The 24,539-nt window shown below is 35.9% G+C and overlaps 1 protein-coding gene across 15 annotated transcripts in view; it reads left to right on the top strand.

Moving 5' to 3' along the window:
* Window positions 1-24,539, top strand: part of TASP1 (taspase 1) — a 254,221-nt gene that overhangs the window by 12,011 nt on the left and 217,671 nt on the right. For 14 of the 15 annotated variants that reach the window (XR_015555652.1, XM_087445629.1, XM_087445625.1 and 11 more), the window contains exons 3-4: window positions 1,412-1,479; window positions 3,216-3,284. Coding sequence is in view for 14 of the 15 variants with exons in the window: in XM_087445629.1 (XP_087301755.1) it covers window positions 1,412-1,479; window positions 3,216-3,284 (137 nt within the window). In the remaining variant the exon portion in view is untranslated. Of the gene's footprint in view, window positions 1-1,411; window positions 1,480-3,215; window positions 3,285-11,355; window positions 15,076-24,539 lie in introns of those variants that run through there. The other variant, XM_087445633.1, reaches the window with a different exon arrangement.

The raw sequence follows: 24,539 nt of genomic DNA, 5'->3' as shown, positions 1-24,539 counted from the left end.
ATCTAATATCTAAGACAACAGACCTGAGATCACCTGTTAGAGAACCATGAAGAGAGGCCTATTAAATATTGGCACAGGTTCCATGAATTTTCAGAGTTTTCTTCAGAAACAGGATTAGAATTTGGGTGTATTATGGATTCCTGTTGCTTGGGCGTCTTTTCTGCCCTCTTGGGGCCCTTAACAATAGCTTCGTGTGCCAGTTCTTTCTCTGCCTTGAGGATAGGTGTGTTAAGTTTGTGTCAGAGTCTGCAGCCCCACAGGAGGAGCCCTGAGGCTTAGAGATGTACTTCTTAACCTTCTTTGTTTTGGACCCCTATGGGGCCTTGATGGGAAGTGGCGGTTCAGAACTGTTATAGAACTTCCATCAGAAGCCTGATCATCACAAGAGTTTAAGGACTCTTGTATTGGTTGCTTTCTTATTTAGATTATTCTCAAATCTCTAACTAAGCAAGTATTAATCCTTTTAGGGAAACAAATTTCAGAGCCATTCTCTTGAGGAAGTTGCTGGGTGTTTATTAAGAGACAGGGACCACCAGGATTTCTTTTTTTGTTTGTTTTTGTGAGGAAGATCAGCCCTGAGCTAACATCCGATGCCAATCCTCCTCTTTTTGCTGAGGAAGGTTGGCCCTGGGCTAACATCCATGCCCATCTTCCTCTGCTTTATATGGGATGCTGCCACAACATGGCTTGACAAGTGATGTGTCGGTGCGCGCCTGGGATCCGAACCTGTGAACCCTGGGCCACCACAGCAGAGCATGCGCATTTAACCGCTGCGCCACCGGGCCAGCCCCAAGGATTTCTAATAGTCAGTCCTGAATATACCGTCACTGAGGTTTAAGACACCCTTAGCTACATTCCAGGAGGTGAGAGGGTGTAAAGGTTTGGGTGGAGTGGTGGTATTGGTGGTGGTTTTGGACAGGTTGGATGTAACACCCCTCAACTTCAAATGTTATGTAGACACTACCTAGTTTTCTGAAGTTACTCTTAAGAATTCTGGATTCTGAATAGTAATTTCCCAAATGGCAGTGGCTTTCTAAAGGTCAACAGAGAGGAACTTTAAGGGACTCTGTCCCTGACACTGCCAGGGTTATCAACTCCGGACCAAAAAAACTCCTGACTTTGGAGAGAGGTTTTCAAGAGGAGAGGTGACGTTGATAAAGCCTCTTTGTGGACATGAGCTGTTTCTAGTGCCTCTTGCAGGAAAATAGCTTTTGAAAGAGGAGATAAGGCATGGTATTAAAAAGGCTTATGGTGGAGAAAGAAGCTGTTAGATTTTAAAACTCCGTACAGTTAGGACAGTAGTTTTATTGTCACTAGGAGAGCATCTGTATATGGACTATTTACGTAGTATAAGCAATGTCTGTGATATTTTAATGGTAACTAACAATTGGTTGTTTTTTTTCTACTACAGGTGCAGGTTATCATTCTGAATCCAAAGCCAAGGAATATAAACATGTATGCAAACGAGCTTGTCAGAAGGTATGAAGAGAATGTATATGATTGAAACATTTCAGTTTTGACCATAAAGCAGCTTTACCTTGAAATTCAAAATTTTAAAGTTTGATTTATAAGACAGTCGTTGGTGTCGACCACAAAATTATTTTGCTTTTATTTGTGAGGTCTTTTGTTTTGTTTTGTTTTGTGTTTTTTCTTCTCCAAATGATGCTTAGATCTTTCCCTTACTTTCCCAGATTAAAGTCTGTATTTTTGGAATTGTGGGCACACAATCATGTATTTTTAAATCTTTGTGAAGGTATTGAGCTCTATGGAAAGGGTAGGGAAAACAACTTAAAGGTGGCCAATGTATCTTTCTATGAAGGGAAAAAAAAAATAATAAAAAGTTAAAATGGGTGCTTTTCTTAGGGAGATTATCTGGTACTTTTTCCTTCTGTTTTTCATCACGTAGTTTGTATCATGGCAAATTCATTGTCATTCTTGAGTTTGGCTTTGCCCTTGTACTCAGTTGTGCTTTTTTTCTCTTTGGTTTTTGAGGTTTTGCTAAATTGTTGAATACTTAATGTGGAGGCAGGAGTGGACCCAGAAGAAATATTATTTGTTTTTATTTTGATCTCGATTATATACTCTTGTAGGCAAACCTTTCATTACTTTTTATGCAAATATAATGTTAATTAGATATTCTATATCAAGTAAATATGGTTCTCTCTCAGCTCTTTTCATATATCTTTACATACCATTTAAAAGAAAGGTTATACTTTATTAGAGATCTAAGCTTTTCTTATGAATGAAATTCCATAAATAAAGAAGAATATTTTGTATTAGGGATTTTACTGTTTTTTAAAAATTTATAATAAAGCTAAAAGTTCTAAGCTGTTTTATATTTTTTATCTTTGTTTTCAAAGTGTGAAATCTTTTTATTATCTGAAAAGAAGTACGTTTTACTTTTATAGAAGTATAGTCCTAGAAACTTAATACGTTTGGAGTGCATAATCAGCTTCCTCAATTTATACAATGAAGGAACTTCTTAAAACTTTAATGAGAAAAAGTTTTTAGTTTTTGAGCTTTCTCTTTGTTGCCTAAATTGGAGCTTTAATAGTTCATTTAGAAATCAGTTTTCCTTCTCTTTTTTTCCTGTCTTAATTTAACCCAAGAAGCAAGGTGATTTTATAGACCTTTACTCTCTGTAGTTTATATTACAAAAGGATATGATTTGTTTATCTCAATATGAAATACATTACTATCAAAAATGCTGTTACCACTTGTATGTGTCCATTCTGAAATGCCTCTGTGACTGAGAGTCACTGTTTTTTATAGTTAGGGGTGGGGAGAGTAGTAACAGTGAAGGAGACAGCGTTAGCTTAGTCTGAGATTCAATTATTTATATAAAATATGAATTAGCAGGATATTTGAACCAAACTGAATTCATATACTTTCTTTGGCTATTTTCAATTGCCCTATGATGAATAAAGCCCTTTCACTTACTAAATTCCCTGCACTTTGCATTTAGTGAATAGATTTTATTCATTGTTTTAATTTGGATAATAGTAAGGGAGCTATATCATCAGATATCCTGAATGTAAACACTTGTTTGTTTTAAATCTAAGTAGTTTATGTCTTGAAGTATGGAATGGAACTAGTGATCAGTTTTTATTAACTCTAAATGTCTCCCACACTTCTGTAAGCCTCTGGAAAGTTTCTGGGTATGTTTGAGAAGCTGTAGTTTTTACAATGAATAATCTGTCCCCTTGGTCTCATAGGCAATTGAAAAGCTACAGGCTGGTGCTCTTGCAACAGATGCAGTGACTGCAGCTCTGGTGGAACTGGAGGTATTTCTTTTTTCTATTTATGTTTTATTTAAAATAGTTGTGAGTTTATGTTTGTTATTCTTCAATGATGTGAAACTGTTGAGTTAGTCAAACATCAATTATATGACCAGTGTTTCCCAACAATATTAACAAAGTTATGAAGAAGCCTGTGATATTGTTAGGCTTTTTTCATTGAAGACTTCTCTGAGTAATATAAAAATTGGTTAAATTCCTTTTCCCCCTATTTTGTGAAATTCATGAATACAAAAGTTGCTGGTGATTGGATACTTAAATTTCCTCAATATTTTCAGTAGGAAAATTTCTTAAGTTAACTCCCCCCAAAAGGAATATATGTTCCATTGTTTAGAAAACAAAAAATTCTGCTGTGTAGAAATGTCTATAAAGAGGAAGGGGAAGTTTCCTCACAAACCTAACAGTTAGATATATATTCTGAAGCTATGTTCGGTGAAGTATGTCTTCTCCAGTGTGATTGTTAGGTGGTCTCCAGTTAACTGCAGACATTGAGGAATTCCGTGGGGAGGCTCTCAAATTCGTAATTCTTTGTATTCCAAGGGATCTCTCAGTTCTCTTATGCTAGAAACTTAAGGATGAGTTTGTGCTACGGATATTGAGGCTTTCAGAAGACTCACTTCTGCTGCTCAAACTTAGAGAAGATAGATTTGTGTCAGTCAGTTTTAGAGGATTATAGTGAACAAATAGTTTTCTGGTTGAAAAGACTACTTGGGGAATCAAATAAGACATGAAGGTAAAACAGTGATGAGTTTGAGGGAGGAGGTGATAGAGTTGTTTAGGCTCTCATATTGGGGCACCTACCCTGTCATGCTAGGCCTTGTTTTTCCCTGTGAAAATTGCCCAGGAGTTTACCAAAAGTCCTAACTGTGTTTTCTGTATATTCCCCTGCTTAATTGTGGAGTTACTCTTTTGATTATACTTTGTAGATTTTAATATCCCCTGTTAATGCCTTTATCTTGGTCCTAGTGCAGTCAAGGAAGGTGAACATATATGATGGGCGCCAGTTCTATTGTAGTTTGGTCCTGAGCTCTGACTTAGGATATGTGGTCCTTTCCTATCGTGACTGATACCAGCTCTACCAATCATTAGTCATGTGTCCCTGGGCACCTCACAGCCTCTCCTTGACTCAGTTTCCCCATTTATAATATGGGGATAGTAATTCCTGCTTCATAGAGTTCTGAAGATTAACTGAGTTAACTTATGACAATCACTTAGAACAGTGTGTGGCACATGGTAAGCACTCCTTAAATGTTAGCTGTTATTACTATTATGAGGTGCTTTGGAGATGATATATATGAGGTGAATATTTATGGTAATTATTAATGACATGTTTTACAATGTCAAGGAAAGGTTAATTATATATTGTGGATAAAAGGAGAAAAGTGATGCAAGAAAGCAGATTGATGTCCTTATCACCAAATCTTACCTTTACTCAAAGAACGCACATAAGGAAAGCTTCATCCAACTTAATTCCATTGTTAATTGCAAATTACCCTCCACTGTGCAGAAGATGATGTTCTGTGATTACCAGTGCATGGAGTCAGTGTGGGTCTAGGGAAAGAAGGTTAATGAGTAGCTGGGGGATATACTATAATGGCTACCATGAATACAAAATTGAGTAACATTAAGTGTTTCTTTTTCTCTTCATCCTAGAATATAACTTGAAAAAAGTTAAAATTTAATTTAATTTTTAATTAATTTTTCATCTTAGAATAACTTTAATAATCATGTTGAATGTTTCATTATATTTTCCCCCAGTGATGAATCAATCTTACCTTTAAAGAGTTTGCATATTTATATTTAAAAATGATTAAAAACACACTTTGGAATAGTGAGTTTTATAATTCTGAGTAAATGAGTAAGGGAGCTTTATAATTTTGAATGATGACCTGTGTTTTTTAAGAGTATGGATTTGAAGTTCTTTTTTGAACAAACTTGTTCTAGTATCTTTGATTGGACTATGTTATATGGATGGTGGTAGCATAGGATACTGGCCTGAGTTGAGTTTAGTGTACTTTCCCCCTTTTAATTGTTAAATTTTGGGAAGAATTTCAATTAATTATGTTTAAAATTTTATTTTTATGTGGAATCTTTGATTGAAATATATTTTAATTGTTTAAAGGCTCAGGCTACACTAAACTGGAAAAATTTTCCTAAATCTTAAGAATTGTGTTGGAAGTCATGCTTATACTGCCCCAGTATAAGCTAACAGTTTTAGTCACCTTGCATTATTGTGATTCACCACCTTTAAAGAGGGTGAGGTTTTAAATAAAGAGTTCAGTTGAAGAATTATTGTAATAGTTTGGTTCAGTGGAAAGATGTAAGAAAATCAGCTTCTAATATATTCTGTACTTAGAAAAATATAAGGGACAATGTTGAGTCCTTTCAGCCTACTGAAAAGTCCCATGGAATCTGATATATTTATACATATACTATGTTATGTTTAATTTGAGAGTAACTACTTATCTTTAGTTTTGATCAATCTATTCAGTAGAGCTAAGTTTTGTCCTAATTATTAAATAGATATGGACAATCATCATACCTTTTCTTTTTGGCTTTGGGATATACTTTTTGACTTAAAAAACCTGTACTTTTTAAACTTGCCTGTTACATTATTAGTTAGGCAGATACTAAAATTGGTTTGACTTCCTTGAACACTTTACTAATTGTGGATTGAAATGACTGAAATGGCTTAATGGCCCTTATTGGCTAGAAAGGATATCTGGCTTTATATTTTAAAAAATACGAAAATTTGCACTTACCCAAACAGTGAAAAATACACTTGACACCATAAAGGAGGAAGAGACAAGGTGAAAGAGAAATTTACACCCACACACACATGCACGCATGCACACGCACACCCGCACACACACTTATGCAGACCACCTAGACACATGATTTTTGAGCTTTTCTTGGAAACTATTTCTGTGTGTGTAGTTTCAATTTTTTTTTTGTCTACCGCTATAGACAAGTGGTGTCATCCTAAGACTACCACTTCTGGACACAAGAGGAGTATTTCCTTCATTTAAATAAGGGGGGGATGTGCAGCTATGACATACAACTATCTACTGGGGCTTTGGGGGGAAAATAAATAAATAAATAAAATTTTTAAAAATAAATAAATAAATAAATAAATAAGGAGAGGAGGTTAGTGCACAAGTTCCTGCTTATTAAACCCACCAGCTTTTCCCTTGGCCTCTCCCATTTGAGGGATGTTTTGCAGTGTGGAAATGAAAATGATATGACTCCAAAGTGAATTTTGTTTATCTTCAACATGTGGGGAAGGAAATGGAAAGGTTAGTTTATAGATCATATTTTAATAATTTGTTAAATTGATTTGGTCTCGTTGTTTCATTTCGCCATTTATAGCTTTTTTGACATTATCCTTATAACTGGTGGGAAAGTGACTTCTATCCATTGGGTAGTTCAACTCTGATTTCACTCATAGTAGAGAAGATAAATATTGTGAAACAATTTGATCTTCATACCTGGGGCTATACATTTGGAAGACAGTTGTTTTCATGGCTGCTTTTGAAATAGTTTTAGTTTAGGTAGTGACAGTGGATTTTACATTCTGGACTATAGTTTTGCACATTTCACATGGTACAGCTTCAATATAAATTTTCTTTGAGGAAATTGGGTATAGAGCTGGATGAGTCATGATGCCATTGCTAAGGTAGAAAGTGTTTCATGGATTCTGATAGAAAATGAACTCTTCGTAAAATGCACAGTAAAGTTCCCTTTGCACATCAATATTTTTCTAAAAAAAGTACGTACTAAGACCTGGTTTTAAAAGCTCTAATAAGGAATAATAGGTGAAATGTGAATGACAGACTTTTGAGAGGTTATTTGTAGTCTCGTGTGAGAAAATTGATGAATCTGGCTGAGATTTTCAAGATCCTGGTGTAGCTTTTGAGAGATTTGGTCAATTCATTTTGGAAACTAGTCATTTTGGTAGGTAGAATACTGTGTGTATAGCTTTTAAATTTCATGTAGTGAAAGGCAACTTGCACAGGCTCCTTTGTTAAAAGTGTTTTGTTGGACTTATTCTAAGTGGACCCTGCAGTGCTTCTGTTGACTCGATTCATCCTTTAAGGCTTCATATGGTCAAGAAAGATGGTAGGTAATTCCTGGTTCAAACTAGTTTATTGACCAAATGCTTTAGCATATAGAGGGCAGATTATATTGGGCACACATTTTTATATCTGTCTGCTAAAATCAGTCCATTATCTTTGGATCTCTGTATAATCCAATGTAATGCTTGCTTATGAACTCTAGAAAAATCCTTTACAAAGTAACTTCTTATCCAGATGGCTGATAGTTTGAGGTGAGAGAAAAAAAGTAGGTATTTGCATTATTATATATTCATATTATTATATATCATATTGTTAGACATTTATCTGTATCTCTACATCCTCTTATACCCAGAGCCAGCTCTGCCTGCATTTCTTTAAAGCAGGTATCTCCAGTGTCATCACTATTGAATAGTCTGTTGTTGGTGGACCACAGACCAGGCCTCTGTGCAGCTGTAGGATTAGGTCACACCCCCTTCCCTTGGCTATATACCTTGGCTGGAATTGTCCATGTGCCTCAGCGGGAGAGAGAGCACCTAAGTCCTGCCAGTCCTTGAAATGCTTAGCAGTCGTGGAGATGGTGTGGCTTGCTGCTGGCATATGGGCATATCTAGGATGGAAGGGAACATTGGGAAGGGCTGATATACCTCCCTTTCTCTCACCAAACCTGTAGCAAGTTCCCTTGTGGGGTTTCTTTGTGAGTTGATGCTTAACCACACCCTGCTCCCTACCCTACTTCAGTGTTTGGTTTTTATTGCAAAAAACTAGGGGCATCTGCTTTGCAATCATTTCTGTTTATTTGGGAGGTTAAAAAAATTATTTAAATAAATGAGCATCTCCATTCTTCTGCACGTTTTGTTTTGCAGAAATCATCTTTTCTTAAGCAGATGGTAGCTGAGTATTTCAGTGGTTTCTTGCTTCCTCCACCTCTTTCTTCCCACATAGTGCTGAACACATTGGAAAGACAGCTTGATGCATTTATAAAGCTCACATATACACAAGTGCCCATTAACTATAATGTGACTGTTGAATCTAATTTTAGACCTACCATCCTCCAAAGTCTCATTGTTTTCTTCCATTGATAATATCTTTTATTCTCTGTAATTGGGGGAGGGGGGGAAGTCCTGTTTTTATGTATGTGAAGCAAGGAGTTTTACCTTTTTTCCCTTTGTAGTACTTAAAAGGTTTTCATTGCATGAAATTTGAGTTTTGACTTTAGATGCTTTTTTTTACTTTTTTTTTTTCAAACTTGGTATCGTTGATTATTTCAGTCAGACCCAATTTGCCTGTCTGTTTATCAGTGTCTCCAGTGGTGCTTCAGTAGTTCTGTGTAATCCAGCTGTTTATAGAGTCTTTATGTTTCTCTGCATTTTTTGTTTTATTTTTTGAGGTGTACACACACAGTTACACTTCATGGAGTTGCATCCAGCCAAGTATCCATGTTCTTCTTGTGAAGAGGCAGAGAAAATCACCTCTCCCAAGAATTTCCACCTTCTGACCAAGGGAAATGTGTCCTGAAGAGCTGTACGCAGATGGGAGGCAACTTGTTTGCTTGTTCTGCTGCTAGAGCATTGATTTAATTAGAAGACAGGCTGTGGGTGGCCATGTGCAGACAAAGAAGCACCAGACAGAGCCCAGTTAGCCTGGGACAGTAAAAGTAAGTTACGCTTTTTTTAAAACACTTTTTAAGGTACTGATGCTGATTCTTGCCTTTAGTACTAAGGGGCAACTTGTAACTTACTGTTTGTGTTTACACATTAGGTACATCTGCTCTTTTTCTAAGACCCTAGAAATTAAACGTGCCCTCGAGCACAAAGTACCTGCTTAATGGAAAAGCAGTGATCTTTTTTTTCCTTTTAATTTTTTCTTGAATAAAAAGAAAACTGGATCAATTATTACATTCTAGATTAATTTTACACTGTATCGAAATCATGTATTAGTTTTTGACCAAGTTGAGACATTTAAGTACAGAGCTTGTTATGTTTTACTTTGTACTGATGGGAACATGAAAAATTGTTCACCTTTTTCTAGCCATTTCTTGATGAGCTGTGTGGACCTTATCAGATGTAGTCTTGGCTGAATCTGGTAGAAGATATGGTCCAAGACCAGACTTAGCAGTTCGTGAGGAGCATGTGGCTTTGTGTGTGAGCCCTTATTTTGCTCTGGGAGTTGTTACTCTCTGAGAATGTACTACATTTTGGAATTCAGTTTTGAGCTACTTAAAGCTACATTTGGTAGTGTGGTGGAGTTGGTGGTAATCCTGTGTTTTGATTATGTGGAAGCAATTTAGACTTTTGGATTGAGTGTAAAATGTTTTCCTGTCCTATATTAATAGAGATATTAGCTTCATTGGCTCTTTATGGTGTTATGATTATTTTTATTTTTATTTTTTTTGATGAGGAAGAGTAGCCCTGAGCTAACATCTGTTGCCAAGCCTCCTCTTTTTGCTGAGGAAGATTGGCCCTGAGCTAACATCTGTGCCAATCTCCCTCTATTTTACATGTGGGATGCCTGCCACAGCATGGCTTAGATAAGTGGTGTGTAGGTCTGCGCCTAGGATCCGAACCTGTGATCCCTGGGCCACTGAAGCAGAGCGTGCGAACTTAACTGCTATGCCACCGGCTGGCCCCTAGTGTTATGATTATTGAATCTTTGTGTGTGTGTGTGTGTGTGTGTGTGTGTGTGTGTGTGTGTTTGGATCTATATCATTTGGGGTATCAATTTTATAACCTAACATCTACTGTTTTTTGTTTTTTTTTGCTTTTTGTAATGAAGGAGCTAGGCTAAGAAGATTTTTCTGTGTTCAGCAAAATCACAGACTGATATCATGAAGGTCAAACTGAAAGACTGCCTACTGGTTTTAAGTTTTTGTCCGTCTCTCAAACCCAGGCCTTTATTCAGAATCTGGAAAGGAATGAGGAAGAAACTTAAGTTATATAATTTTTAGGAATTCCAATCAAGATCATATCCTACGTCCTGTTCCAAAGCAGAACAAAACATTACTTCACTTTTTTTTTCATTCATTCTCTCTACCTATTATTAGTGTGGCAGGCTTTACCTAAGTGTTAGAATAATCAAGGATTGCATCTCATTGTAGCAGAGCAAACAGCTTAAAATTGAATCCTATGCATCCCGGTTGACAAAAGTTCTTTGGCTATTCCCACTGCCAGGGAGTTTTTACTGGCAGTCCTTCTCACACAGAGTCCAGCTCTCCTGCATGGTGTACACCTTTCCTGACAGTTCATGATGTGCGTATACCATAACACAGGGCATCAACACTATAACACTTATTAGGCTTCTCAGAAAATTCAGAGTGAGGAACTTATTTATGTTTTTCTCTCTTGGAATATGTGCAGATGAACATTTTCTAGTGGGTTGGAAGTCTTTTTAATAAAAAGAAGCATAGTTATAAGTTACTACTTATAAGTTAGTAATACCCGTCTCTCCCCCTCAATTCTGACCATGTCCTTACTTCACTTTTGATAGAAGGGTGGTTTAAGTTATTATAATTCCATGGTCTGTTAGGTTCTTTTTGAGTGATATTTCCATATTATTGTTAACATGGTTAAAAGCTGTAATTATTTAGGTTGAAGGGAAGTATAAGTGGATGCCAAATTTGGCTTTACTAGAGAAACAGCTACATTTGTCTTTTCAATTGTAGTTCATGTGGAAAAGACAATTTCAGGTACCGTGTGTGCTAACCTCTTCCTGGACATCATAAAGAATCCAACTAAAACAAAATTTAAAACTATTTCAGATGTGCAGTCTATTGAAGCCAATATTTTGTTTTAGAGATTTGTGTTATGTTGGACAAGTAACTCTTTGTACTGCAATTCTGTGGCTTTCAATTAAAAAAGAACATTAAAATAAACTGCTGTGATGTCATTTTTCTGCTTAATTATGTTATATTTTTATTTGCAAATTAGGCATATTAATAGTAGAAAGGAGGTGAGTACAGATGTGCAGTGCTTTTTTATTAAAATATTTAGTAATATTTTATTAAAATATTAAAATAGAGAAAAATATGGTTCTATTTTTTGACAGATTATTCTGTGCCCGATCAACAAGTACTCTAGTGAACAAATATCAATATTTGTTGCGTTTATTCTGACATTTTCAGAAGAGCTTGGATGCTTCAAGAAGATCATAAAAAGTCTTAGTTCCTAATACATATGCTGTTGTGTGTGAGAGTTCTTTTTTTTTAACATAAAGTGTGTGTCTTTTGTGTAATTGAACAGTTAAAAAAATGAACTGTCACACATACTAAAACTAGGTACTCAACATTATATTTGACTCAAGTGTTCACAAAGTGTGATGCAAACAAATGTTCTCTCAACTTACGTCCAGGATAGCTAAAATATTACTTTAACACATGTTAAAAGCAGAGCACTGTAGCTATTTGGCTAGATATAATTCCAGGCTGTCTAAGTTGAGTAATTTCCTCAGGCATTCCAACTTTGATCAACCACAGCAAGAACTTTTAGCATGTCTGTAAAGCAGCCAGTGCATCTGCAAATATGTCCTGAGGTAGAGAGAAAAGAGAGAATGCCAAAAAAGAAAGAATACTTTCTGTTGTTAGGGAGCAGTTACGGAATGAAAATGGAAAATCTTTTGTTTCCCTAGGAACTCTTTTTAGATAATTGAGCATCTGATGTCTAAGTATGTCCTGTGGTTCTGTATTAATGAATGAAAGATACTTCATTTGGGCCTAGTAAAAATATTTTTTGGCTAACTCTGGTGAAACTTATTGGTTAAAGTCTATTGATTCTTAAACCTCCCAGTCTTTATTAATATAATATTAATTGGCTAAAAACATAAACAATAGTATGTATCTCAGTAAGGCATGCTTGTTTATGATTGGCTAGTATTTTGGTGAAAATATTCTTATATAATCCTGTTTTAGAGAATAACTTGAAGAACAGGCCGCATCACTACAGAAATAATCTCTTGTACCTTTGTTTTCAACACATGCATGAAAATAGGCTTTGTGGGTTTTATTTTCAGTGACCTGAAAATAAATTTGCAAATGTCTCCTGGTTTCTATACACAAGCATTAACTAAGAATATTTATAATGGTAAATCTCACTCTGCTATGTGGAGGCTGCATGCGTCCCGTATTTTTGGACACAGCATGCTCATAACACGTGGATATAACTTCCTTGGAGATCTTTTAAGGTGTAGTTAACAAGTACTTGCAAAGTGGTTGTTAAATTGTATGATCTGTCTAGCTGCTTACCTTGTTTTCTATAGTCCCGTGATAACAGATACTGTGATCTCTAATTAGCTCCAGTTGTGGAAATTCTGCTTTTTAGGTCAATATTGTACCAAACATTAGGAAGAATCCATAATCTTGTGATTTCCATGTTGTAGATCTCTACTGTCCATATTATCCATTTAGTCAGTCATGGAAAACAAGGTTAACAGAGTTAAATAAAATTTATTAGTAGTAATAAAAGGTTTTATCATAGTTTCACGTTTTTTTAATTGAGGATTTTTTCAGAACTGGACAAAGGGTAGTATAATTGACACTCTTTAAGCCCATCCCCTGTATCCTAAAAGAGGTGCAGAGAGATGGTGAATGGGCATGTTGGGGGTGGAAGGGCAGGACGGAAGACGGAAGAGCAAGGCCTGGATAGGCTAATTATGGTTTTCATAGGCCTGGTACTTGAGTGGATTTCTGAATTGGTTACCTTGTTACTGTTTCTTTGTTTACCCAGTAATTTTTCTTTCTATAAATATTGTCCATCTGAATGCCATACTTGTTTAATTTCCCATGGCTATTGCCTTGATCTTGAAATCACGAGAGCATACTGAGAACATAAGAGTCAACTTGCACAAAAACTGTGTGGGATCTGGTAACTAATTTATATATAGATTCTCATTATCCTTTAATTATTTTACCTGATTATCTCTTTGTCATTTTTTGCATGTTACCTAAACATTGATATTCCCTCCTCCCATGTAACTATGTAAGTTTTAAGTGCGTGAGTTATTTTCTTTTTGTTTTTTGTTTTGCTCCAAAGAGAATATTGTGTTATCTCGTATCATTTTGATAATGGCAATTAACCACTGGATAAAGTTATAGGCGAAACTGTCTATATTATGGTGATCAAAGTAGTCTTGAGAAAAATACCATATTTCATCGTTCTTCTTGTGAATTCTGTGTAGAAAGCTTATCTGACTCATTGTGGAGAAGCAAAAAGTATTATAAATTCTAATTGTCATAATCAGAAGATATGTGGCATTTTTGACCACTAACCTGGCTCTTCTTAGTAAAGTGTGTTGACGCATGGTAGTTAGACTACAGCGCAGTGTAGTGGCTAAGTCTGTATTTATCATTCTTCTTGTTTAAGTAGTAAGAAGTAGGAATATTCAATATTTTGAATATTCAACTAAGCATGAAAATGAAATCAAAGTTTGTGGTAAGGACTGGCATTTGTGTCCAAGAGCTACTTTGCTCAAAATTTGTATTGTGTGGAAAACTGAAGACTTACCGAAGTTCAGATTCTGCATCTGGAGAAGCTTGAGACCTTATTAACCTTTACAAAGTGATGTAGGCCAGGGGTTGCAGAAGAGACAGTTCACAGATGTGTGTTAATTCGCCCATAGACTAGTTCTTAAAAATTGGAATTTGTTGCCAATATTTGAAAATCAGGAGACTCATAAAAATGTGAATTTCTAACTTCCTTTGGAAAAAAAGAGATCTGGCTGCATGGAGCATGTATTCTCTCAGGGATGCAGTCTGCTAGGGCTGAGTGACAGCTACCCTTTTGAATATAGGAGGCTGTGTAACTAAAACTGTATTTCCGTTCAAGGTATAGCCAAAAATAAGGCTTGGACAGGTATGCCAACACATGTCTTATTGAAAGGGCTGAGAAAATGAATTGATGGTTTAATTGGTATCAGTTTATGGCTCTAGAGATTACAAATTGTTACAACAGGGATTTCTACCAAAAGTAAGAGTAAAACTAGAATGAGCTTTGATTTGATTTTTTAAAATTGGAATTGAACTAAAGTATTAACTTGTTATTTTGAAAATGAACTTCAGTCAAACTAAAGACTTTTCAAAAAATTTCCCATTGAAGCAATTTGAACCAGAACCAAAGTATATCACTCCAAAGAGTTTTGAGCTGGAGCTAAAGCAGATCAAAATACTCTGTGACCCAACCAAGCCTGAACTAAATTGTTCCTTTATTTACTTTTGGTCCCAGGAGTAAAATATTATTTTCACTGTTTGTGGTGAAGAATGTACCAGAAATGACCATAAGTACAAGCATATTGCACTGACAATGTTTTTAAACATTGTCTTGCTAACCTCCTAAAGGATATTTAGCTTCCAACATCATTTATCTTATCTTGATTCCACTACTACTTAATGGAAAACATACTAAGAAAAATTATGGATTTGTGCATAATATTTGTGGCTGCATCTGTGATGATTACCCAGAAAGCTTTGTTCTTTTACCTATGAATCTCATATTTTATTAATATTTTTCCAATTCATCTGATTTTTCTCCAGTTAAAATTGAATCCTGGTTCCCAGAGTGGTTAGCTTTTGTAGCTTCTCCTGGCTCATTTGTGCTTTCTTACTCTCCACCTCCTTCGTGCTGTTGCTGATAGATGCCTTTACAAGCCTCAAGATGGGGTTCGCGGAAAAAATGAAGTTAAGCAGCTTATGGAGTTCATTTAGGTTGGGGTTTCTCAAGGTGAGGGGCCATGGTCCAGCTGGATCAAAATCACTTGAGGTAGCTTGTTCAAAAAAATGAAGATTCCCTATCTTGACCTCACATGACCTAAATCAGAATCTTTGAGGATGGGAATATGGAAATTTTCATTTTCTGATTTTTTTAAAAAAAGCTTTTTGAGATAATTATAGATTTACATGCAGTTGTAAGAAATAATACAGAGAGATCCCTTGGATCCTTTATCTCACAATGGTAACAGTTTTTAAAAAAATTTGCAATTAATCTTTTATTTTCAAACTTTTACATTATATTTTCAAAACTTTTTTATTGAAGTGTAGTATACATGTAGAAAAGTATATGCATTTATCATAAGGGGACAGCTCCTTGAACTTTTCAGAGTGAACATAGCCCCGTTCAGGAAACAGAACATTTGCAGTCCTCTTAGAAGACCCCTCATGCCCGCTTCCAGGCACTCCAGGGTAAATTTGGTGCTCAAACAAATACTTGTACAGGAATGTTCACAGCAACAGTATTCACAATAGCAAAAAGGTGGAAACAACTCAAATGTCCATCCATGGAATCATGCAATATGTATTCTTTTGCATCTGCTTTTTTTTGTTTGTTAATTGAGGTGAAATTCCATAGAACACAAAATTAATCTTTTTAAAGCAAATAAAGCAAATTGCTTTTTAAAGCAACTAAATTCAGTAGTATTTAAACATTCATAATGTTGTGCCACCTCTACCTCTGTCTTGTTCCAAAATATTTTTATCTCCCCAAAGGGAACTCTATACCCATTAAGCGGTTGCTCTTCATTCCTTCCTCCCTCAACTCATGGCAACGACCAGTCTGTCTCTATGGCTTAACCTTCTGGGTATTTCCTATAAATGGAATCATACAATATGTGACCTTTTGTGTTTGGCTTCTTTCACTTAGCATGATGTTTTTAAGATTCATCCGCATGTATCAGTACTTCATTTTTTTTATGTGGAATATTATTCAAGATTATTCATGTATATACCACAATTTATCTGTTCATCCATGGATGGACATTTGAGTTGTTTCCACCTTTTTGCTATTGTGAATACTGTTTCTGTGAACATTCCTGTACAAGTATTTGTTTGAGCACCAAATTGCTGGGTCATATGCTAATTCTGTATTTAACTTTTTGTGAAACCAGCAAACTATTTCCACAGCAGCTGAACCATTTTACATTATCAACAGCAATGTACAAGGGTTATAATTTCTCCACATTCTTGCCAGCACTTGTTATTTTTTGTTTTTGTGGTTATAGCCATCCTCATGGGTGTGAACTGGTACCTCATTGTGGTTGCAATTTTCATTTGTCTAATGACTACAGATGTTGAACATCTTTTCGTGTGCTTGTTGACCATTTGTATATTTTCTTCAGAGAAATGTCTATTGAAGTCTATTCAAGTCCTTTGCCCATTTTTTAATTGGTTCATTTTTTGGTTGTTATTGAATGTTGTAGGAGTTCTTCATATATTCTGGATACCATACTACTATTGCATTTCTCTGTAAGTCTGAAATTATGTCAAAATAAACACTTAAAAAGAAAAATAAATTGTAACTACCCCTGTGGTCTAATTGTCTTCCTCTTCTAGCCCTTTGACCATGCCTGCCCAGTACTCCCTACCTCCTACCCTGTTTCATTTTTCTCCACCATATTTACTTCTATCCCCTATGCCATCTGATTAATTTCTTATTGTCTGTCTCCCGTAGCTAGGATTGAGGCTCCACGTGGGCAAGGATATTATTCTATTTTGTTCACTGCTATAGCTCCATGGTTTAGGTCAAGGATTAACAAACTATGGTCTAAAAGCCAAGTCTAGACTACTACCTGTTTTTGAATGGGCCACAGACTAAGAATGGGTTTTACTTTTCTAAATGGTTGAAAAAAGTCAAAAGAAGAATAGTATTTCATGATACCAGAAAATTATATGAAATTCAAATTTCAATGTTTATAAATGAAGTTTTATTGGAACACAGTCATGCTCATTCGTTTGTGTATTTTCTCTGGCTGCTTTCGTGCTACAGAGGCAATGTTGAGTAGTTGTAGAATTGTCTTTGTGGCCTGCAAAGCCTGAACTATATAACATATCTGGCTCTTTACAGAAAAGATTTGCCTGGCATTTAGGTGTCCAATAAATATTTTTTGAATGAATGAATCTTAACCTACACTACTGCAGAGGAATCTAAATTGGAAATCTTCCAACAATCCAGTTCTTGAAAATTTGAGCTTCATTGGCTGCTAAACAAAAAAATCCCCAAATGATTTTTTGGTAATACATTTTCATTGGCCTCCCTTCATCCTGTAAATAGTGAAAATTGATGATGACATACCAGGGAATTTGTAATTCTTAGGATAGTGTCAGGTAAGATAGATGGATTGCGCAGGTTTTACCAGTGTTAGTTTGAAAGAGACTATAACAACATGGAGTATAAAAACATCCTGTTTTTATTGCTCTATTTAAAAAAGTTTCAAGAAATAGTTTGTTTTAAAAGCTGTTTTTTTTCCCTTTCCCATCAGCTTTAGATTAATAAAGCTACGAGCTTATTAATGAAGGCAGTAATTAAAATAATTTTGGTATTTAGCACACTTAATTTTGATTAAGAAACTATATTATCACATAATTTCATTCATCTAGTGATGTTTTTGTTGAATTTGCATTTGAATAACAGGGTATGAATACTAATATATTAGTAATTTCCTATAGATGTCTAACTTCTCCTTAAAGGAAGATTGGAAATTGGACAAACATAAATCACTTTATATAAAAATGATTTTATGGTATGCCAGTCTCGTTTTTGTACAACATTTGAAAACTAAATTGTTTGCATCTGTAAGAGCTGTTAAAGAGGTCTCATAATAGATCCCTAGAGGTACAGTATATTCCATAGCCTTGGAAACAGTTCTTATTTTATTTTATGCTTTCAGCAAAGGACATTAAATGGGTAATACAGGTTGTGGTTTATAGTGAAAGAGTAATGCTTTGCAGATCTTTTGCTTGGCTTGGTGTGTCCAAATTTCATTAAGAGGAAAGGGTTTCCATGTCTTGGTGGGGGTGTAGCTCCTGACTTGCCTCTTGGCTTTCCCGCCATGTCTTTGCTGGGTTAAGCAGTCAAAGAGATCTTACTTTGTTTAAAGCTTTGTCTCTGAAAGTTATGAATAAGCTTAAAAAATATTTTGCCTTTAAAATTTCCTCTCTTAGAAACGGAAAATACTATTGCCTGAATTTATTTCATTGAAAAGATTAAATTAACACTAATTTTCCTGGCATTTCTCTAAAGGAGTAACCTGTAAGAATAAGTATCAGCTTTCTTAAGGGGTTATAGTTCACAATGATCAATTAGTCTACTTATATCTAGTTGTAATTAACTCCTGTTCATTCATTCTGCAAATATTTATTGAGTACCTACTGTGTGCCAAGCATTACTTTAGACTTTGGGATACAACGCTGAAACTTGTGGGGTTTACATTCTATGGGGAGAATTAGGTAAACAAAATTATGTACGATATCAGGTAGTAAAAAGTGTCATAAAAAAGAATAAAATAGTAAGAGAAAAGAGAATAGTTGGCGAAAGTTGGGGAAATACTAAATGAGTAAGGGGAGGGCCCTCTGATATGTCATTTGAGCAGAGACATGAACCAAATATGGGGGAAAGCCATCCAAAGATGTTGAGAAAGAGAGCTTTTGGTTAGAGGGAAAAATACCCCATTGTCCCTTCTTATCTGATTTCATTCTTTATAATACATTTTGCCATGGGCCATCAGCTCAGCTGTTTATACATATGTACACATGTATGTTTCTGTGCATACACACACAATCTTTTATTTATTGACTCTCTACCCTACTAGAATCACTAAGCTCAGCATTTCAAAGGAATGCATGAACAAATGTGAAGGCGCTGAGGTGGGAGTGTTCTTGGTGTGCTCAGGGAATTGCAAGGAGGTCCATGGGGCTGGTGCATTGTAGGGGAGAGGGAAAGTATGAGGGAATAAGTTGGGAGAGCTAGAGAGAGGCCAGGTCATGTAGGGCCTTGTAAATCTTGGCAATTAGCACTTTGGACTTGATTCTAAGTATGATGGAAAACCATTGTAGGTTTTTGAACAGGGGAGTGACAGGGTCTGACAGATTTTTAAAAGATTGCTGGCTACTGATTGGATGTAATGATTACTAGTTGTATAAAATGATTCAGGTCAGAAAATCAACAACAAATGACCACTTAAAAAGGTTATGTATATTATTTATAAGGGGAAAGTTAGTATATAGGATGATCAGTTTATACCAAGTGATAGGTACACTTTTTGGTCAGCTTTATTGAAGTATAATTTGTATACAACAAAAACTCACCAATTTGAAGTGTACAATTTGATGAGTTTTGACAAATGTGTACGATCATGTAACCACCAATACTATCATGATATATAACATTTCATTCAACCCAAATATTCCCTCATATGCCTGTCTGCAGTCGATCCCCTCCTCTCAGAGCCTTTGGCAACCACTATCTGCTTTTTATCACAATTTGGCCTTTTCTAGAATTTGGTATAAATAGAATCATACAGTATGTGATCTTTTGTGACTGGCTTCTTTTACTTAGCGTAATGCATTTGAGATTCATCCATTTGTTGGATATATTAGGGGTTTGTTCCTTCTTTGCTGAGTAGTATTTCATTGTATTGATATATCACAATTTGTTTATCCATTTATCAGTTGATGGGTATTTGAGTTGTTTCCAGTATTTGGCTATTCTGATTAAAGCTGATAGGAATATTTGAATACAAGTCTTTATGGGCACATATGCTTTCATTTTTCTTGGGTAAATACTTAGAAGTAAATTGCTGGATCTGTGGTAAGTGTATGCTTAACTTGAAAGAAAACTGCCAGACTATTTGCCATTTTCATTCTCACTAGCAATGTATGCGGGTTGCAGTTGTTCCACGTTCTTGCCAATACTCAGCATTGTTAGTACTTGGTGTTGTTAGTCTTTTTAATTTTAGCCATTTTAGTGGTTATGTAGTGGTATCTTGTGGTTTTAATTTGCATTTCCCTAATAACTAATGATGTTATGCATCTTTTCATCTGTTATTTGCAGTATTTACATAAAATTGTTTGCCCATTAAAAACGTTGGATTGTTTGTCTTACTGAGTTGTATGGATTTTTTATATATTTTGGATACAAGTCCTTTACCTTTATGTTTTGTAAAATTTTTCTCCCAGGCTGTGGCTTGATTTTTTTTAAATAAAATTTTTATTTTAGAACAGTTTTAGATATACAGAAAAATTGAGAAGATAGTACAGGGAATTCCTATATACCCAGCATTCGATTTCCCCTATTATTAACATTTTACATTAGTCTGGAACATTTTTCACAAGTAATGAACCTATATGACACATTATTAAATAAAGTCCATACTTCAGATTTCCTTATTTTTTACCTACTGTAAAGCCCTTTTTCTATTCCAAAGTGTTTTTCACCTAAGATGATTATATTTTTCATCTTCTAGAAGTTCAATTTATTTATTTTTTTAATAGATTCCTTTTCTTTCCTCCTTGTCCTCGTGTTTTCTTATACCTATTTGAACATACAGGGTATGTTTATGAAAGCTAGTTTAACATTGTTAGCTAACATAAGAATTATTTGCTAATTCTATCATCTGTGTCATTTCCGGGTCTGTTTTCATTGTTTCATCATTTCTTCTGGTTATGGGCCATATTTTTCTGCTGATTTGCCTGTCTGGTCTTGTTTGGTTTTATACTAAATGTTGTGAATTTACATTTTTGGGAGTTGGATATTGTATTTCTTTGAATATTGTAGGACTTTGTTCTGGGACACTGTTGTTAGTTTAAATGTTTGATCCTTTTGAGGCTAACTTTAAAACCTTGTTAGTGCAGGTCGTAGAGTGGTCTTGTTTCTAGGGCTAATTTGGCCCAACGCTTGAGGCGTTACCTCCTGAGACTTTCCCTGATGTCCTCACTCTGGCTGATGGGAACATGAGCTGTTCCCATCTCTGTGTGAGCTCCAGAAATTGTTCAGCTTACTGTTTTCCAGAGGTTCTGTCTTTGGCCTTGGTAGTTTCCTCACAAGTATGTGTGGACTAATACTTATTTAAGGACTCAAGGTGCCTATGGGTCTCTGGAGCTCTCTGTGTGTAGCTCTCTCCTCTTTATGCCCTGTGCTGCATATTCTAGCCTTTCTGGCCTCCTTGAATTCATAACTTTGTCTTCTCAACTCTGGAAGAACATTGGTTCCTTTTTGGGTTTCTCTTCCCTGTACTGTGGCTTGGAAAATATCTCTTAGGAATTAAGTTGAAGCACCTGACTTGTGTCTCTTCTCTCAGGATCACAGTCCTGGGCTGGCTATTGAGTGAAGTCTGTTTCATATATTTTGTCTGATTTTCTAGTTAGGAGGACAAATATCCTTATTATGCCTTCATAGTCAGAAGCAGAAGTTCAGTAGATACACTTTTGAAGTTCGAAATGTATTTTGAAGTAGGAGAAATATTTTTGAAAAAAAATTGCTTCTTGGATATCCTTTAGTTTTCTTATGTATTTTTTTTTTTTTTTTTTTGCTGAGGAAGATTTGCCCTGAGCTAACATCCTTGCCAATCTTCCTTTTTTTTCACCTGAGGAAGATTAGCCCTGAGCCAGTATGTGTGCCAGTCTTCCTCTACATTTTATATGTGGTACACGACCACTGCATGGCTGGTGAGTAGAGTAGGTCCACGTCTGGGATCTGAACCCGTGAACCTGGGCCACCGAGTGGAGTGCGTGGAACTTTAACCATTCGGCTATGGGGCTGGACCCTCTTATGTGTTTTTAAAATGTCAAATTTAAACCATCATGCAAGAGTCATTTTTAGAATAGCTTATTAGTTTGTTCGGTTTGTGATTTCTAACTTGATATTATGTTGAAATTAATTTTGTAGAGCTAATGATTAGCTGATATATCCCATTTCAAAGATTGTTGAGATAGTGTATATACTATTGTGATCTAGTATGTGTATTTTGGGAATTACTAAATATGGATGCTTTACATTTTTCTCACATTTCACTTCCTTTCTTGCATACTTTGAAGGATTTACGTGATTAGGGAAGGGAGGTTATGGAGTGTAAAAAAAACCTCTTGTAATATGGTGGTAATTTACTTGTACTTACAATCTCTCTGTTCTGTGCTATAGAGACTTCTGACCTGGATTTTTATACTTTTTATTTTTATTGATTTATTTTTTAAATAATTTTATTTATTTATTTTTTCCCCCCAAAGCCCCAGTAGATAGTTGTATGTCATAGCTGCACGTCCTTCTAGTTGCTGTATGTGGGACGCGGCCTCAGCATGGCTGGAGAAGCAGTGCGTTGGTGCGTGCCCGGATCCGAACCCCGGGCCGCCAGCAGTGGAGCGCATGCACTTAACCGCTGAGCCACGGGGCTGGCCCTATGCTTTTTAATATATGAAATAAACCAGGGCAAGAATTCAGTCTTCATCTCTTTTCTTTTTTTATTTATTTTTTTGTGAGAAAGATCAGCCCTGAGCTAACATCCATGCCAGTCCTCCTCTTTTTGCTGAGGAAGACTAGCCCTGGGCTAACATCCGTGCCTATCTTCCTCCACTTTATATGGGAGACCGCCACAGCATGGCCTGACAAGCGGTGCGTCGGTGTGCGCCCGGGATCCGAGCCTGGGCCGCCAGCAGCGGAACGCGGGCACTTAACCACTACGCCATGGGGCCGGCCCCAAGTCTTCATCTCTTTTAAGCCATAATCTTTCTTTAATGTAATCTCTTTCCCAAGATTTAGTTGTGAACTTGATTTAGCTAGAATATTCACTGAGAAGGCCTTTTTCCAACTCATCATGCCTAATTATGCACGCTCTTCCCTCCATTTTATAAAATGCCTTTTTAAAGTAATAGTTTTATTTATCTCCCAAGTTTGAAAATTCTGGTCCTTTTCTTTTTCTTTCTTCTTTTCTTTTCCTACTGCTATCATTCCACACTAAGAGGTCAATATTTCAAGCCTGCATTGTAAAATAGCCTCCAATTTGTTCTCTCTGATTTCAGTCTCCTCCGCTTTCTTTTCATACAATATATGAATGTCAGTTTATGTTTCCTTATACCCATCTTGACTTTCTCTTGTACAGAAAGCTTGACTGGCGTATCACTGTTTTCCAAATCAAGTCCAGGCTCTGATGAGTGGCATGGGGCAGCTCTCCGTAATTGGCTCCAGCCAGCCCTTTGGGCTGAATGTGTCTTCTGTGACTCTGACACTTTCCCACTGCCTACATGTTGCTCACATCATGTCCACCAACTGGAATTTTCTAGCCTCCTGACTAGTTTTTGCTCTTGTTTTATATCCTTCAAGAAGCCTGTTAACTTCTTCATCTCATATTCGGCCATTTCCTTTTGAGTCCTCAAAGTATTTATTGTCTGTATCACTCATTTTCTATTTAATTATACAACCCTTTTGTTATTTTCCACCCTTTGATCGTATTTTTAAAATTCTGTGGACAATTAGATTGTCTAACTGCATTAGGACAAAAGTCCTGGTCTCAAATCCCTGGCCCCTGTGCTCAGGTTATAGGGACATATTAAGAAGGTCTTAATGTTGCAGTCGGTTTTCCTTGGGTCTGGCAGAAATCCACGAAACTAGGGACGTTGGTAGGTGATTTCGGGCATTTAGTGATCTTTAGGTTGATCCAGAATTGCCCTGGTTTCCTAGGTAATATTGGTCTTACCTTAGAACAGAGTTAATTTTCTGGATTGACTGAGACTTGTGACTCAGATATTCTCTTGCATGTGGGTATTTAGTATCCCAGCACCATTTCTGGAAAAGATTATCCTTTCTTTATTGAGTTGTTTTGGCATCCTTGTTGAATTGACCATAAAGGTAAGGCTTATTTCTGGACTCTCAATTCTATTGCATCAATCTATAGGTTCATCCTTAGTTATATGTCTATATCACACTGTCTTGATTACTGTAGTTTTGTAGTAAGTTATAAAACCTGGAAGTGTGAGCCCTCCAATTTTGTTTTTCTTTTCAAGATTGTTTTGGCTATTCTGAGTCCCTTGCGTTGCCATATAAATTTTAGGATTAGTTTGTCAATTTCTGCAAAAAAAGGCAGCTAGGATTTGTTGAATCAGATTGGGGATTGTGGGGATTGTGTTGAATCAGATTAATTTGGGGAGTATTGCCATCTTGAAGATATTAAGCTTTCTGATCTATGTACATAGATGTCCTTTCATTTATTTAGGTCCTCTTTAATTTTTTTTTCAACATGTTTTGTAGTTTTCAGTGTACAAGTCGTACACTTCTTTTGTTAAATTTATTCCTAAGTATTTTATTCTTTTTGATGTTATTGTAAATTGAATTGTTTTCTTAATTTCATTTTTGGATTGTTCATTGCTAATGTCTAGAAATACAATTGATTTTTATATATTGATCTTGTGTTTTTGCAACCCTGTTGA

This window comes from Ceratotherium simum, chromosome 21, assembly GCF_057802395.1.
Source record: "Ceratotherium simum simum isolate JZ-2026a chromosome 21, ASM5780239v1, whole genome shotgun sequence".
NCBI lineage: Eukaryota > Metazoa > Chordata > Mammalia > Perissodactyla > Rhinocerotidae > Ceratotherium > Ceratotherium simum.
This window is presented reverse-complemented; position numbering and strand designations above follow the sequence as displayed.